The 17,059-nt window shown below is 30.0% G+C and overlaps 1 protein-coding gene across 1 annotated transcript; it reads left to right on the top strand.

Moving 5' to 3' along the window:
- Positions 1–12,665: 12,665 nt before the first annotated feature.
- Positions 12,666–16,823, top strand: LOC139867595 (uncharacterized). Its single transcript, XM_071855963.1, has 5 exons — positions 12,666–13,056; positions 15,933–15,983; positions 16,122–16,184; positions 16,265–16,333; positions 16,417–16,823. The coding sequence occupies exons 1-5, from the start codon at positions 12,754–12,756 to the stop codon at positions 16,558–16,560; spliced, it is 630 nt and encodes a 209-aa protein (XP_071712064.1). The 5' UTR covers positions 12,666–12,753; the 3' UTR covers positions 16,561–16,823.
- Positions 16,824–17,059: the final 236 nt, after the last annotated feature.

The following is a 17,059-nucleotide window of genomic DNA, read 5'->3' as shown; positions in this document are numbered from 1 at the left end:
TAAACATGCTTTCAAGTGTCAACCAAAAGGTTGGTGAGTTCATTAGTTTATCATAAACATTCATTTCCATCATTTTAATAGACCACAAGATTTTCATTTTTCAGTTCTCATAAATATACGTCCCATGCATAGGGACAAAAATATCATTCATATGGATTGAACACCTGGTAACCGACATTAACAAGATGCATATAGAATATTCCCATCATTCTGGGACACCCATCGGACATGATAAAATCGAAGTACTAAAGCATTCCAAATTCCAGAATGGGGCTTGTTGGGCCCGATAGATCTATCTTTAGCATTCGCGTCAATTAGGGGGTATGTTCCCTAATTCTTAGGCTACTAAGCTAAAAGGGGCATATTCGGCTTCGATCCATTCAACCATATAAGGTAGTTTCGATTACTTGTGTCTATTTCATAAAACATTTATAAAAGCGCATGTATTCTCAGTTCCAAAAATATATATTGCAAAAGCATTTAAAAAGGGAGCAAATGAAACTCACAATACGATATTTTGTAGTAAAAATATGCATACGACGATACTGAACAATGCAGGGTTGGCCTCGGATTCACGAACCTATATCATTTGTATATTTATTAATATACATAATTGAAATCGAACAAATATATATAAATTTATTAGTTATATCCTTTTTATATTAATAGTATATATTTGTTTCATATATTCATTTTGTATATAAAAATATTAATTTTTGTTATGTTATATGTATTTAAAATATATCATTTGTGTATTAATAACAGTAGTTATAATAATACTAAAATAATGTTGATAGTTGTAAAAATGTTTATAATACTTATTATTATTAAATAAATAATAATGTTAATAATTCTATTAATACTATTAATAATAATAATAATAATAATAATAATGATATTAATGATAGTAAATGTAAAAATATTAATTTTTTTTATTGTTAATGCTAATTATGATAATGATCTTAGTAACTACATAGTAATACTCATGATAATATAAATAATAATACTTATAACGATAATGATCCTAATAATGACTACGGTACTTATAATGATGATTATAATGCTAATAATAATTATAATACAAGTGGTAATAATAATATTAATACTATTAATTATAATATGATTCAAGTACTAATTTTAATGAAACTAATAATAATACTTATAGTAATATTAGTGGTAATAATAATAACAACCTAAATAGTAATATTTATGGTGATAATAATAATTATAGTTATGATAATAATACTTATTTAAATGATAATAATATGTAATTACTTTATTTTAGTAATATAAATAATTAACTTAACCATAATATTAATAAGTATAATTGTGGTTATAATCATGATAAAAACAATATTTTCTAGTTAATTCCATTATTAGTAATAATAATAGTATTAATAGTTCTAATACTTATAATTAGTATAATAATAATAATAATAATAATTACAATACTAATAATAATTATGATACTTAGTAATATTAGCAATAATTAATACTAACAATAATAATAATAATGATAATAATAATAATAATAATAATAATAATAATAATAATAATAATAATAATAATAATAATAATAATAATAATAATAATAATAATAATAATCAAATTAATAATAATAATGTAAGTATTGAGACTACCTTTAAAGGAATTGGCCCAAAAAAAATAATGTCTCATTTCGGACTCGAACCCAAGACCTATTGCTAAACCGACCAATACTCTCGACCATCCATCCAAATCAGTTTTTCTGATTTAATAGCAAACCACACATAAATATCTCATTCTGTTTCATCCTGATTCACCTTCTTCATGAAGCTAATCGACCATTGATCAAAATAATCATACTAGTGACTTATCTACTGTATTGGTTAATTAAATAGAAATGGATATATCCATTTAATGAATTGAATCAAGAAGAAAAAGAAAAAAAAAATAAGGAACCAACAGCAGCAGTAGCTGTTTCGCAAAAAAATAAAAAATAAAAAAATAAACTCAAGTTTTGATTTTAAATTCTAAATCGTTTTAGCTTGTACTAACTGTAGTGACCCGAAATTTTCCATGTTTATATATATTAATTGAGATTGATATTTACATGATTAAATATTTCCAACATGTTAAGCAATCAAACTTGTTAAGACTTGATTAATTGAAATATGTTTCATATAGACAATTGACCACCCAAGTTGACCGGTGATTCACGAACGTTAAAACTTGTAAAAACTATATGATGACATATATATGGATATATATATAGTTAACATGATACTATGATAAGTAAACATATCATTAAGTATATTAACAATGAACTACATATGTAAAAACAAGGCTACTAACTTAATGATTTTTAAACGAGACATATATGTAACGATTATCGTTGTAAAGACATTTAATATATATATATATATATATATATCATATTAAGAGATATTCATACATGATAATATCATGATAATATAATAATTTAAAATCTCATTTGATATTATAAACATTGGGTTAACAACATTTAACAAGATCGTTAACCTAAAGGTTTCAAAACAACACTTACATGTAACGACTAACGATGACTTAACGACTCAGTTAAAATGTATATACATGTAGTGTTTTAATATGTATTTATACACTTTTGAAAGACCTCAATACACTTATCAAAATACTTCTACTTAACAAAAATGCTTACAATTACATCCTCGTTCAGTTTCATCAACAATTCTACTCGTATGCACTCGTATTCGTACTCGTACAATACACAGCTTTTAGGTGTATGTACTATTGGTATATACACTTCAATGATCAGCTCTTAGCAGCCCATGTGAGTCACCTAACACATGTGGGAACCATCATTTGGCAACTAGCATGAAATATCTCATAAAATTACAAAAATATGAGTAATCATTCATGACTTATTTACATGAAAACAAAATTACATATCCTTTATATCTAATCCATACACCAACGACCAAAAACACCTACAAACACTTTCATTCTTCAATTTTATTCATCTAATTGATCTCTCTCAAGTTCTATCTTCAAGTTCTAAGTGTTCTTCATAAATTCTACAAGTTCTAGTTACATAAAATCAAGAATACTTTCAAGTTTGCTAGCTCACTTCCAATCTTGTAAGGTGATCATCCAACCTCAAGAAATCTTTGTTTCTTACAGTAGGTTATCATTCTAATATAAGGTAATAATCATATTCAAACTTTGGTTCAATTTCTATAACTATAACAATCTTATTTCAAGTGATGATCTTACTTGAACTTGTTTTCGTGTCATGATTCTGCTTCAAGAACTTCGAGCCATCCAAAGATCCGTTGAAGCTAGATCCATTTTTCTCTTTTCCAGTAGGTTTATCCAAGGAACTTAAGGTAGTAATGATGTTCATAACATCATTCGATTCATACATATAAAGCTATCTTATTCGAAGGTTTAAACTTGTAATCACTAGAACATAGTTTAGTTAATTCTAAACTTGTTCGCAAACAAAAGTTAATCCTTCTAACTTGACTTTTAAAATCAACTAAACACATGTTCTATATCTATATGATATGCTAACTTAATGATTTAAAACCTGGAAACACGAAAAACACCGTAAAACCGGATTTACGCCGTCGTAGTAACACCGCGGGCTGTTTTGGGTTAGTTAATTAAAAACTATGATAAACTTTGATTTAAAATTTGTTATTCTGAGAAAATGATTTTTATTATGAACATGAAACTATATCCAAAAATTATGGTTAAACTCAAAGTGGAAGTATGTTTTCTAAAATGGTCATCTAGACGTCGTTCTTTCGACTGAAATGACTACCTTTACAAAAACGAATTGTAACTTATTTTTCCGACTATAAACCTATACTTTTTCTGTTTAGATTCATAAAATAGAGTTCAATATGAAACCATAGCAATTTGATTTACTCAAAAAGGATTTAAAATGAAGAAGTTATGGGTAAAACAAGATTGGATAATTTTTCTCATTTTAGCTACGTGAAAATTGGTAACAAATCTATTCCAACCATAACTTAATCAACTTGTATTGTATATTATGTAATCTTGAGATACCATAGACACGTATACAATGTTTCGACCTATCATGTCGACACATCTATATATATTTCAGAACAACCATAGACACTCTATATGTGAATGTTGGAGTTAGCTATACAGGGTTGAGGTTGATTCCAAAATATATATAGTTTGAGTTGTGATCAATACTGAGATACGTATACACTGGGTCGTGGATTGATTCAAGATAATATTTATCGATTTATTTCTGTACATCTAACTGTGGACAACTAGTTGTAGGTTACTAACGAGGACAGCTGACTTAATAAACTTAAAACATCAAAATATATTAAAAGTGTTGTAAATATATTTTGAACATACTTTGATATATATGTATATATTGTTATAGGTTCGTGAATCAACCAGTGGCCAAGTCTTACTTCCCGACGAAGTAAAAATCTGTGAAAGTGAGTTATAGTCCCACTTTTAAAATCTAATATTTTTGGGATGAGAATACATGCAGGTTTTATAAATGATTTACAAAATAGACACAAGTACGTGAAACTACATTCTATGGTTGAATTATCGAAATCGAATATGCCCCTTTTTATTAAGTCTGGTAATCTAAGAATTAGGGAACAGACACCCTAATTGACGCGAATCCTAAAGATAGATCTATCGGGCCCAACAAGCCCCATCCAAAGTACCGGATGCTTTAGTACTTCGAAATTTATATCATATCCGAAGGGTGTCCCGGAATGATGGGGATATTCTTATATATGCATCTTGTTAATGTCGGTTACCAGGTGTTCACCATATGAATGATTTTTATCTCTATGTATGGGATGTGTATTGAAATATGAAATCTTGTGGTCTATTGTTACGATTTGATATATATAGGTTAAACCTATAACTCACCAACATTTTTGTTGACGTTTTAAGCATGTTTATTCTCAGGTGATTATTAAGAGCTTCCGCTGTCGCATACTTAAATAAGGACGAGATTTGGAGTCCATGCTTGTATGATATTGTGTAAAAACTGCATTCAAGAAACTTATTTTGTTGTAACATATTTGTATTGTAAACCATTATGTAATGGTCGTGTGTAAACAGGATATTTTAGATTATCATTATTTGATAATCTACGTAAAGCTTTTTAAGCCTTTATTGATGAAATAAAGGTTATGGTTTGTTTTAAAATGAATGCAGTCTTTGAAAAACGTCTCATATAGAGGTCAAAACCTCGCAACGAAATCAATTAATATGGAACGTTTTTAATCAATAAGAACGGGACATTTCACTTACAACATGAGATAAGTTTTAAATGACTTCTACAGTTTTTCTCCATCCTTAATTAAAACAGAAACATAGGAACGAGCTTCAATTTCACGAAGAACACAAGGGTTGACTTTTTGATTTTAAAGTTTGACTCCAAAATTTGGAATCAATAAATGGAATTGGAACGTGATTTTGTGCAGATAGTTTGAGTTTAAGGTTACTAACATTTCTGCATTTCAAGATTTTGTTAATTCGTTTGAAAATGGGTTGTTGTAATATTGAGTTTAAGAACAGAGATGAAGACGGTTACAGCTCCTTTTCTTTTATTTCTCTTCTTTTAATTTCGAAAAACAACAATGAATTATATAATGTAAATGTTTGAATATTACAATAACAATAATTGTTCGATTTTGTAACGTAGCAATCAGTTTAGTCGACAAGTTATTCCTCAACAGACAGAGAAAACAAAATACAGAGAAAAGGAAGAAAAGTGATAGCGATAGCTAACAGAAATTGGGATTTAAATTGATTCAGTGATTTTGATATCGACCTGTTATCAATTAAAAATACAATTTCACAGATTGATAATATTTTGAAACTGAATTACGTATTATATCTGTACTTATATGTGTATATTCAGTATTTATATATATATATATATAATTAAGCGTATTTACATATATATTTTTATCTGTATACGTATTTGTATATATGTATAGATAACTGTATTTTGTATTGGTACATGTATTTATGCATATCTGAATATATATATATATATATATATATATATATATATATATATATATATATATATATATATATATATATATATATATATTATATATCAGTATTTGTATAATTATATATATCCACTATATATATATATATATATATATATATATATATATATATATATATATATATATATATATATATATATATATATATGTGTATGTTAAATATATAAAGGAAATACTATTATTTATATACAAACATTAATATTAAATGTTAATTTTAATAATATTAATGAAACTAAAAAATATGGTGGTAATTCTATTATTAATGTTAATAATAATAAGATGTATTATATTCCACTGATTATTAACAATAACGCTAATAATTACTTAATAATAATTATAATAGTATTAGATAATAATAATGATATTAATAATAAAAATGATAATAATAATAATAATAATAATAATAATAATAATAATAATAATATCATTCATAATACTAATAATACTACTAATTATGACAACATTAATTTTATTAACTATAATTCTGGTAGTAATGATAATATAATAATTTATATACATCAAACTTCATATTTATAACATAGTATTATTAATATGGATATTTATAAAAATGAAGGTAATAATATTATTATAAAATCAACATTTTAATTTGTTTTGATATATATTATTACTTAGGTAATATTTAATAATCATATATAATGACTTTTATTGAATATTTATTATTTAAACATTTTATATATAATACAATATTTTAATTATACATAGAAATCTTATATTCTTATATATAACTTATTTTAAATTACAACATAATTATTTTATAACTTATCTTACCTTTTTACTTCAAATGTTTAAATTCTATATTATATTTTTTTTAATTATCATATATACTTACATTTTTATATATATATATATATATATATATATATATATATATATATATATATATATATATATATATATATATATATATATATATATATATATATATATATATATATATATATATATATATAATTACATATTTATTTATAAATAAATTGTTCGTGAATCGTCGAGAGCAGTCGAAGGTCAATTGAATATAATGAAACAGTTCAACAGTTTTGAGACTTAATATAACAGACTTTTGCTTATCGTGTTGGAAACATATAAGGATTAAGTTTAAATTTGGTCAGAAATTTCCGGGTCGTCACAAACGAGCCCACAACATTTTTGGTCATGTTAGCCGTTGGGGTATTGCTTGGGAATGCAAACGGTTTAACATTAGGGTTGGGAATAGGGTTATCAGTTATGCCACCATCTTCAACATGCGCACAATCATCATTAATGTTGTCTTGGAAATCATTCCTAGCCCCTAGGCATCCTGACTCCTCGTCTTCTGCCTGAACATTGAGTTTGAATTCGCCGAAAATACCAGCATCCTTATCGGAATTAATAAACCGGTTGTCGGAATCCAAATTAAAATTGCCGAATTGTTGATCTTCTAGTTCATCTTCGTCTGAAACATACAATCCTGCTTCAGTATCTTCATCTGAATTGTCGAACGTGTCTTCCACAAATTCATCTTCTTCTGTGACAGATTTATCCGACATACCGGACCCAAAATCATCGTCATCCACCTCATCTTGAATCTTCATATGAACACATTTACTAGGGTCTTCCTGGACATGTGCAACGATGGTAGAGTTTCCCACAGTAAGATGACCTTGCCTGAAATATTCCCAGGGACATTGGTGTTAATTAACACATTGCCAGCAACCAAGTTTTGATGGCCATTGTAGATATTACAGTTAACGGTGTCTAACACGTCGCCCCAATGACTTGCTACGTCTTTGAATGTTTTCTCGAACCAACAGGTGACCGGAACTCCCATAACCTCGATCCAGACAAGTCTTCTGGGTGCTTTATGAGATAATTTTAACATCGAACAATGACTGCACCATTTATGAAGTGCATGATCTTTATCATTTAGTATTTTTTCAGCTTCAAAAGTGGAATTGAATACAAATATGATGTCAAGCCCTCCAATATATTTGATATCACAATTCTTTAATCCCTCAGCTCTGCATAAATCACCGATTTGATGAATTAATTTCCAGTCATTAACCCTTCCAAGGATTGACCTTTTATCTAGGTGTCTGTTGACCACATTATCCCTAACCACCACCCTTCTGCTTGCATCATAATCTTTCTGTTTTTTTCCATTTAATTTTTCCCTCAGATCCTTCTTTCTCAACGTCTCCCTGAGATCATCTTGGCCACACCAGCCTTGTCTGTTAATTTTCTCCCTCAGGTCACCAAACTCATGCGTTTTTTTGTCCAGTTTATCTCTTAGATCGCCATGGTGGTGGCCAGCGACGTCCCTGTAGAAACGTTCATCTCTATGCGCATTTCCATGGTTCCAAACGTTTGGATGTGGTCTGGAGAAATGAAATGGGCCATTCTGATTGTAGTGGGATGTATTCTTCTCCACTTCACCTCTTTCGATTGCTTTGAAGATTTTGATAGGCGACTCGTTGAAGGTGATGCAGCTTAGTGACTGCAGCAAACGGTAGGCGTCTTTTACCCCAGCGAACCTAGCAAATGCAAATCTTTGGCCATTTTTTAGCCGCTTCCCAGCCATGTAGATGTCCATAATATCTCCATGTGTCTTGAACTTTCTCCAAAGATCTTCAACATTCCAGTTTTTCGGGAAGTTGAAAAACATGAACGATGTAAGTTGAATTCCAAATAACCTTGTAAATCAATCTTGAAGTCTCCCATTGTAATGAACTCGCTTAGCTGACGTGCAGCCCCTTTGCTCTCTCTCTCTCCCCCTTGTTGCTCTCTCTCTCCTCTCATTCTCTCAACTTTATCAACTAAAGTTCTAGTTAAAATAACCTCTTAACATAGTTTTGTTATATTATATAGTTTTGTTGCTCTCTCTCTCTCCTCTCATTCTCACCCTTGCTGCTAAAGTCCACCCCTGCCCTATAAAAGCTTTGCCGATGATTATATATGTGGAAGTGTAATAAATTTAAATGGAATTTGTAAACGGCAAACGAGAAACTTCACAAGAAAATGAAGAGAATAAGAAGAAAAGTAAATTATAAGTAATGTAAACGTGGTTTTTAAGTCTTGCGATTTTTGTCGCTCTCAAAACTAAATTAACATATTGGTGCACTTTTTTTTCTTCTTGGTTAAATGTTTAAGACATTTGATGAACCTCCGTGCGCACATAATAAATTGCGAGTACGATATAAATTCCAACATTATACAAAGTATAAAGAAATATTCAATGTCTTTATCTTTATTTATCACTCCGTATTATTTTGATAAAATAATTAGGTTATTACTCGTATTTTGTTTAAAACATTCATCAAAATCGCCCAATTTAAATAGACTTGCTGCATCAATATTGTATTTGAGAGTTGCACATATGTATGGTTGCGCATATGAATATGCGCATAACAAATATGTGCAATAGTGGCGCACATATAAAATTACGAATGAGTGCATGGATAAAAGGCGTATGATACCAATTTACAAACACTATCAATATAAGTGTCACAACCTCATTTAGGGATTAGTTGTTGTTATTAGTGATTAGCTATATTCATTGAAGATATGAATGATGCGCTCGAAAAGTGTGAATGATCATATCGATCTATATGTTTGGGTTAAGATGATTATTCAACAACAACAACAACAACAACAACAACAACAATAACAAATTCCAATCCCACATAAATGGGGTATGTGGGAGGTAAGATGTAGGTCATGTAGACAATCCTTCCCTAATCATAGAATAAAGATAAGTCATTTTTTCACCCAAAGTTAAACACCCAAGAGTAGAGATAGTCCTCCTTCTCGATGTTCCATGGATAGAAATATTGCTTCCGAATAGACCTCTGACCAATAAGTAGGTTAAAAAAAGTGTGAGACGCCATGTAAATGGTAGAATCAAATTTTTGTGAGTTTTAAACCTGTATGAAGTTCAATTTGGGCTGTAAACGACAGTCAAGTTGCTAATAAATTGACGCTTCCTGTTGACTCGATTAATAGTGCCAGAGGTCGTGATGATTATTCATTTGAAGATAATGATCTTCAAATGATGCTCATACGGTATAGAAAACATAACAACAATCTCAATCTCCACCATTTTCACTCGAATTTATTTGAATATATATGATTCGAAATCGGTTAGATCAAAATTGTTTTCAGTGTCTTTGTAAAGACATTAATGGTATGGATCAATGGTAGAGCTTTTTTGAGTTGCTACATTCTATCAAAAACAGTAGAATATGAAAATTTGGTTGGTTCCATTATTTATGGTTTGTTAATTCTATTGTTTTGGGTATAAATATAGGATGTTGATATTTTCACTTATTATTTTGATTTCGAAAAGGGAGAGGTTATTTTTAAAACTTCCGCGATTAGTTGACAAACAACCTGGATTCAATTCTTGGAGTTTTCTCCTAGCGTGTGAGGTGCAAATGAGAGCATTTGATGCCTCTCAAGCCGTTCAATAAAATGAAAAAAAAAAAAAAAAAAAAAAAAAACTACTTAGTTCATAATATGAGTAGATTTATCTAATTTATAAGAGGAAATATCATATCTCATATATTAAGGGTATAATGGATAAATATGAGGTTCAAAAGTTTAGCTTCTAGTAAATATAACTTTTAGTAAATATAGTGGCTAAATATAACTTTTAGATTTTTCTGAAATGTTAATGTGAGACATTAATATGATAATTTAATCGTTTTACTATTAAATCTTCTACGATTGTAAATGGTGTTATATACACATAAAAAAAAGATGATGCAGGAGTATTTCATAACTAAAGTCTATTGTTATGGGATATTAATATTTATTATTAATTATTAACAAACATTTGAAAACAATAATAAATAAATACGGAGTATAAATATATTTGTATGACATTAACGTGATTCTATGTAGGGTTGTGCACAATTTGATTTTAAATCGAATAAACCGAATATCGAATCGAATAAAAAAAACTAAATTTTTAAAACGGTTTTCGGATCGATCAAAACCGAAATTAAATTCGTAATTCGGTTTTGAAAATTTTATATTCGGTTAACCGAAAACCGGATTAAAAATAGAATTCAAATTAATAACATATTAAAACATATTTATATTTATAATATTTATTAATATTTATATTATATTTGATGTATTATTTTTTTGTGAAACAATAAACATGTTATATATCCTGTATACTTAAATTAATTCTACAACCATTATTCCTAATTTATATCTAAGTAAGTACGCTAGTTAGAATTTTTATTTTTAGTGATTTTAGGTTTTAATCGAAACCAAACCGAAATCAAATTCGGTTTTCGGTTAGTTTTGGTTTCAGTTTTGATATTTAATTTGGTTTCGATTTGGTTTTCGGTTTTGATTTTATAAGTTTAAAAACTGACAAAACTGAACCGCATGAACCGAAAAATCAAAAACTGAACCGATAAACACCCCTGTTTCTAGGGTTTCTCCGGCCAAACTTATACCCCCATCTGTCCTCTATTAAAATTAAAATTATAAATTATAAATTATAAATTAAGTACCTATATATATTTAGAAAGAAAAAAAAATCATATACTCCGTTATTGGCAAAGCCTTTTATTTATGGTCGAATGACAAATTACACCCTTGCCAATGGCTTTTCACTTTTTTCATACTAATCGAAAAAAGGTAGGGACTTGGGATAATCAGGTTCGGTACTGCGATAATATAATTTTAAAACCACTAATAAAAATCATAAATCTAAGGGTGCGTTTGGTGCAAGTAATAAGTTTTGTTTGATAGACATAAAAAGTAGAGTTTATGAAAATATTAAGCTCTAGAAAAATAAGCTAATTCTAGTAGCTTATGAAAAAAAAGTAAAACTTATGAATTGGAAAATAAGCTCCAGCTTGTTTACCAAACATTCATAGAAAGTAATAAGCTTCAACTATCAGTTTCAAAAATAAGCTACATCTCCAACTCTAGTCCGTAAGCTCTAGCTCCAGCTATAAGTAGGGGTGTTCATTTTCGGATATCCGAAATTCGGATATCCGAATTTTCGGATATCCGAAAATTCGGATAGTGAAAAACCCCATCCGAAATCCGAATTCGAAATTTCGGATATCCGATTTTCGGATATCCGAAATTTCGGATTCGGATATCGGATTATCCGAATATCCGATATTTTTTAAGAATTTCCAACATTTTCGGATAATTTGAATATTTTTCGGATATTTCGGATAGTTTTCGAATATTTCGGATAATTTTCAAATAATTTTCGGATTTTTTCGGATTTTTTCGGAATTTCGGATATTCGGATATCCGAATATCCGAAAATTTTGAAAACTCCATCCGATATCCGAAAAATCGGATATCCGATTTTTGGATATCCGAATTTTTCGGATATTTTCGGATTAGGATTTCGGATAATTCGGATTCGGATTTCGGATATTTTGAACACCCCTAGCTATAAGATCAAACTCTACCTAGTTTCATCCCAACACACTTAAAAAAAGAAGGAAATAAGTTAAAATTAAAATATAAATAATATAAAAAATTAATAAAATAGAAGAGTGGGATGTAACTGAGCATGGTCCCCACCAAACTCCAATCCATTTCTTCCTTTCTATTTAACTTCACCCATTCCACCCTTCTTTTATTTTCCTTTTTCAGTTTTTTCCACTATTCCTTCACTCCGTAACAAACCACCAACATGTCTCACGATGATTGGCTCACAGCTGCCATGTCAGACTCCGACATCGTCGCTAAACTCCTCGTCACTCTCCGCTCACCATCACCACCACCACCACCACCACCACCACATCGACCACCGCATACCTGGACCATTCATCAACGCCGTTCACCAACACAAACGCTAATTCAACCTCCTGATAAATCGGAACCACCTAGAGCTAGCCCTAGCACACCGTTGTCATGGAGCGGTCCCACTTCCGATGCTGCTGTTGAGTCTAGTCAGCAACTTCATCATAACCAATCACATACCTCAGGATCTAAGGTTCGTTCTACTCCAGTTCGTTATACGTTATACGACGACGTTTTGTTCTTATTTTATATCTTCGTCATGTAATTAGTCAGCTGATTGTTATTTTTGTGTGTCTTCATTTGCTTCTTGTGTTTTGCGTGCGGTTATTTACTTTTTAATCATATTTACGATACTACCCCTAAAAGATCAGTAATTTATCAAATTACCCCTCACGCTTTCATCACTTGTCAGAGATGACACTGATTTACGGTTGTTTCAGTTTTTTGTTTTACCATTTTACCCACCACAGATCTCCGTTGACCAAGTATAGTATTTACAAATTAAATTAAATTTAATTGTTTTTGTGGAAGACAATTAAGAAACGAAGGTGACTTCCGTTGGATAGCTTAGGAGTCAGAGAATATTAAAAGGGTATTTATGTCATTTCAGTAGGTGTATAAAATGATGATGATGACTCATGTATATATTATGTCGATATCATATCCATCTACATTTGGGAAAAAAAGGGATGCCACTCGAAACATATTTGTGGATGTTTTGTGCAGTTAGTGGTATATATATACTAATTTTCTCTTATCAAGTTATAATTAAATTAATGGGTGTGCTTGTTTACTTGGAGGGGGTGGTGGATGTTTTTTTTGTATATATAGTTGTTTTTTAATTCATGCCCCTTTTGTGAAAACTTTTGTGATATACTCGTACTCGATATATATATATATATATATATATATATATATATATATATATATATATAATACTTAAAACTTAACTTTAATTTTAAATAAAATTATAAGTAAGTCATATACTTCCACTTCTCGTAAGATATATATTCTCAAAAATATCATTAGATGTCATAAATTATTAAATCGTGTATCTATGTAAATAAAATGCTATCAGTATTCAGAAGACCCATTTAAAATAGTTAGAATAAAATGCTATTAGTATTCAGAAGACCCAATTAAAATAGTTAGGTGACATTTTTTATTTTATTTTTCTAAAAAAGACAAGAATAGTAACTGAAAATTTATGAACTATGCACTACAACAAGATGGAATTTTTCAAAAAGGCTTTTTTGATAGAAAATATATAAATTCTATTGTAGCTCATGTGGTACTGGTCTGTCTCTCTTAGCGAGAGGTCAGAAGTTCGACTTACGTGGAGTACAACATTGCACACAACCCTTGAATTACACCCAGAGGTGCCTTCCGCACATCGCGTTGCGGGGGCAATGGGAGAGGAGGGGTTTTTCCGCCCATGCCCTCAGATTGGGCCGGGTTTTCCTCCTGGGCAGCAGTTGGAGGTGGGTTATGCAACTGCTAGAGATGAACGCGTTGATGGTTTAGTCCCTCCCGAGCAGTGTTGTAAAAAACAGTCGAGACGAGCGTCGGCAACGATTTTACCATGATACTGTCACAACGGACCTAGAAACGGTAAAAAAAAGGTCAACGCTTAAAAAACGGTCAACAATGCCAAAAAGACTGTCAACAATGGCCGAGACGGTAAAAAAACAGCCGAGACGGTCGAGACGCCTGTTGACTAACGTTGACTTTTTAAATAAATTTCAAAATAAACTTTTTAAACATAAATATTTCAAATTAAATACAAATATCTATATTTACATTGAAATATATATGTTTAAAATGTTTATGTTTGAAATATATATAAAACGTCAACGTTGGTCAACATCCGTTTCGACCCCCTTTTTTTCGTTGCGACGTTTTAAGGTTCCTACCGTCTTGCGTCTTTTTCAACATGCTCCCAGGTGATCCCAAACTGCTGTTAAAAAAACAAATTTGGGAGAGCCGTTTGGCGATTCCAGTGCATAGGGGAGATCATGCTTGATCTCCCCTGAGCAACCGATGTGTCTCATTTAAATCAATCTTGTAAATTCAACGTTTATATTTCAATAATATTGATATATAGTTGTTAAAGATCCTTTTTCGGACTAACAGCTACGGAGTAGAATATTATATTGTTTTGATCATTATCATCATAAATATTAAATATAAATTATTATAAATGAAAGAATTATAAGAGATCAATCAATATCCCTAGCCCTTTACTGGTGTGAAGTAGAGGTGGGTAATAATTTAGGTATCTTGAATTCTTTTGGATTCAAGTTCAAAAAAGCTCCTTTTGACTTTGATTTGTTAATGGTTTTATTGGTACTCGCGGAACTTGATATTTTCATGTAGGGGGAATGAGAATATATAATTATGACTAAAAGCTCATTCGTGTTTTGGGTTATAGAGTAAAAGGGGAAATTATGTGCGCTTCTAGTTGGATGTTACTTTATATGGAAGTTAGTTTAAATAAAGGGCAAGTATGTGTATGTAATAAAACTTATGTGTAAACAGTGTAACTTTATCCTTTTTAATTTATTTTAAAAGCATATAAAAGCATATGTCACACCAAAATTAAAAATGCAGAAATCAATTAGGTAATGCATTTATTCAGTAGGGGACCCTGAGTTTTAAGGTGACTTTTATTTAAAGAAATTCATACGAATCAAGGGAGGCTTAGAATGGCACTAGTCAAACAAACATGATTTTGCTAGTGCTTTATTAAGATATTGATATATAAGTGTTTTATTTTAATAATACCCGATCCCACATCTTAGGTAGGTTAGATGTAAACAATCATTTGATAAGATTACGAGGGTATTGATCACACAATAATGTTCAAAGCTTCAACATATTTATATTGACTAGTTCCATTCTAATGGTATTGATCACACATTTTAGCTACTTTCAAAATCTCTCATTTGCTTGAAGTTAACTTAATTCATTTATTATCATTTGGTTGAAGTTAACACACATTTTATTATCACCAATCAAGATTTGTATTACTTAATTCATGATCCTATGTTATTCTTTTCGTTCTTGCAGGTTACTCCACCTGGCGATAACACCCCTTCTAAAAGGCCAAGAAAGAAAAAAGTGAGTCACATTTCATATAACATATAACATATAATTATAATGTTGTAATGTTTATACTTGAATGCATAGAATAGAATACTTTTGATCTGTTAATAAGATATCTTTTATAAAAGATATGGTTTTATTATGTGTTTCTAGACTTTAGCTGCACTTAAAGAGGAGGAAATGTTATTGATAACGGAACAAAATGATTTAAAGAGGGTACGTTAAGTCAAAATCATCATTTTATTGGTCCAACATATTTACCATTGCTTGGATGTTGATTTTTTTTTATCTTGCAGAAACTTGCAGCCCTGCAATCTACCTTTGAAAACCAGAGAAATAGGAATCAGAACCTAAAGAAGATGAAGGTAAAACATATAAAAAAACTGTGATAAATGTCAAAGTATAAGTCGAAACACTAATATATGTATATTACTGTATTATACATCAGCTGGATGTACAAGTTGAGCTACAATCGGAGATAACAAGGGCGTACAAAAACAGCCAATTTGAAGCGGTGGATGTGCGAAATGAAGGATTTGTCCTCCCTGATCTTAATGTTCCTTTTAAGGAGGATGTGATCATGAGTTATTAAGAACGTGAAATAACCCTCGTATATTTAAGAACAAGAATAGGAAGAAGAAAAATCTTGCATCGAATTTGAGATAGAAGGACCTTACAATTAACTTGTTAACGAAATTTGGGAACTGTTAAGGTAATACTGATAATCAATTTCAATATATATAAACATAATCAGGATCAACTAATCAAGAAGATCAAGGATAGGAATCACTCAATGTGAAAATATTTTTGTAGATTAACAAGTCCGTGAGTCGATTATGCATCCTGGAAATCAGGATATCAATTTGATGCCCTTTAATGTTACGTAATGGTGGATATATGATTCGTTCTGTGTTCATATTCTCTCCAAAATTATCCATGGAAAAATTATGATGTGGGAGATTTAGAAATGATATTGATCATGCATATTTTAACCGTGGGGTTTAATATGCCTGCTCAATACATAAAGAGGGGTTTAAGGATCTTAGAACGTGGCTCTCCGGTCCGGCTACCGTGAATAACCCTGGCCGACA

Source organism: Rutidosis leptorrhynchoides, chromosome 9, assembly GCF_046630445.1.
Source record: "Rutidosis leptorrhynchoides isolate AG116_Rl617_1_P2 chromosome 9, CSIRO_AGI_Rlap_v1, whole genome shotgun sequence".
In the NCBI taxonomy this organism is placed as follows: Eukaryota; Viridiplantae; Streptophyta; class Magnoliopsida; order Asterales; family Asteraceae; genus Rutidosis; species Rutidosis leptorrhynchoides.
This window is presented reverse-complemented; position numbering and strand designations above follow the sequence as displayed.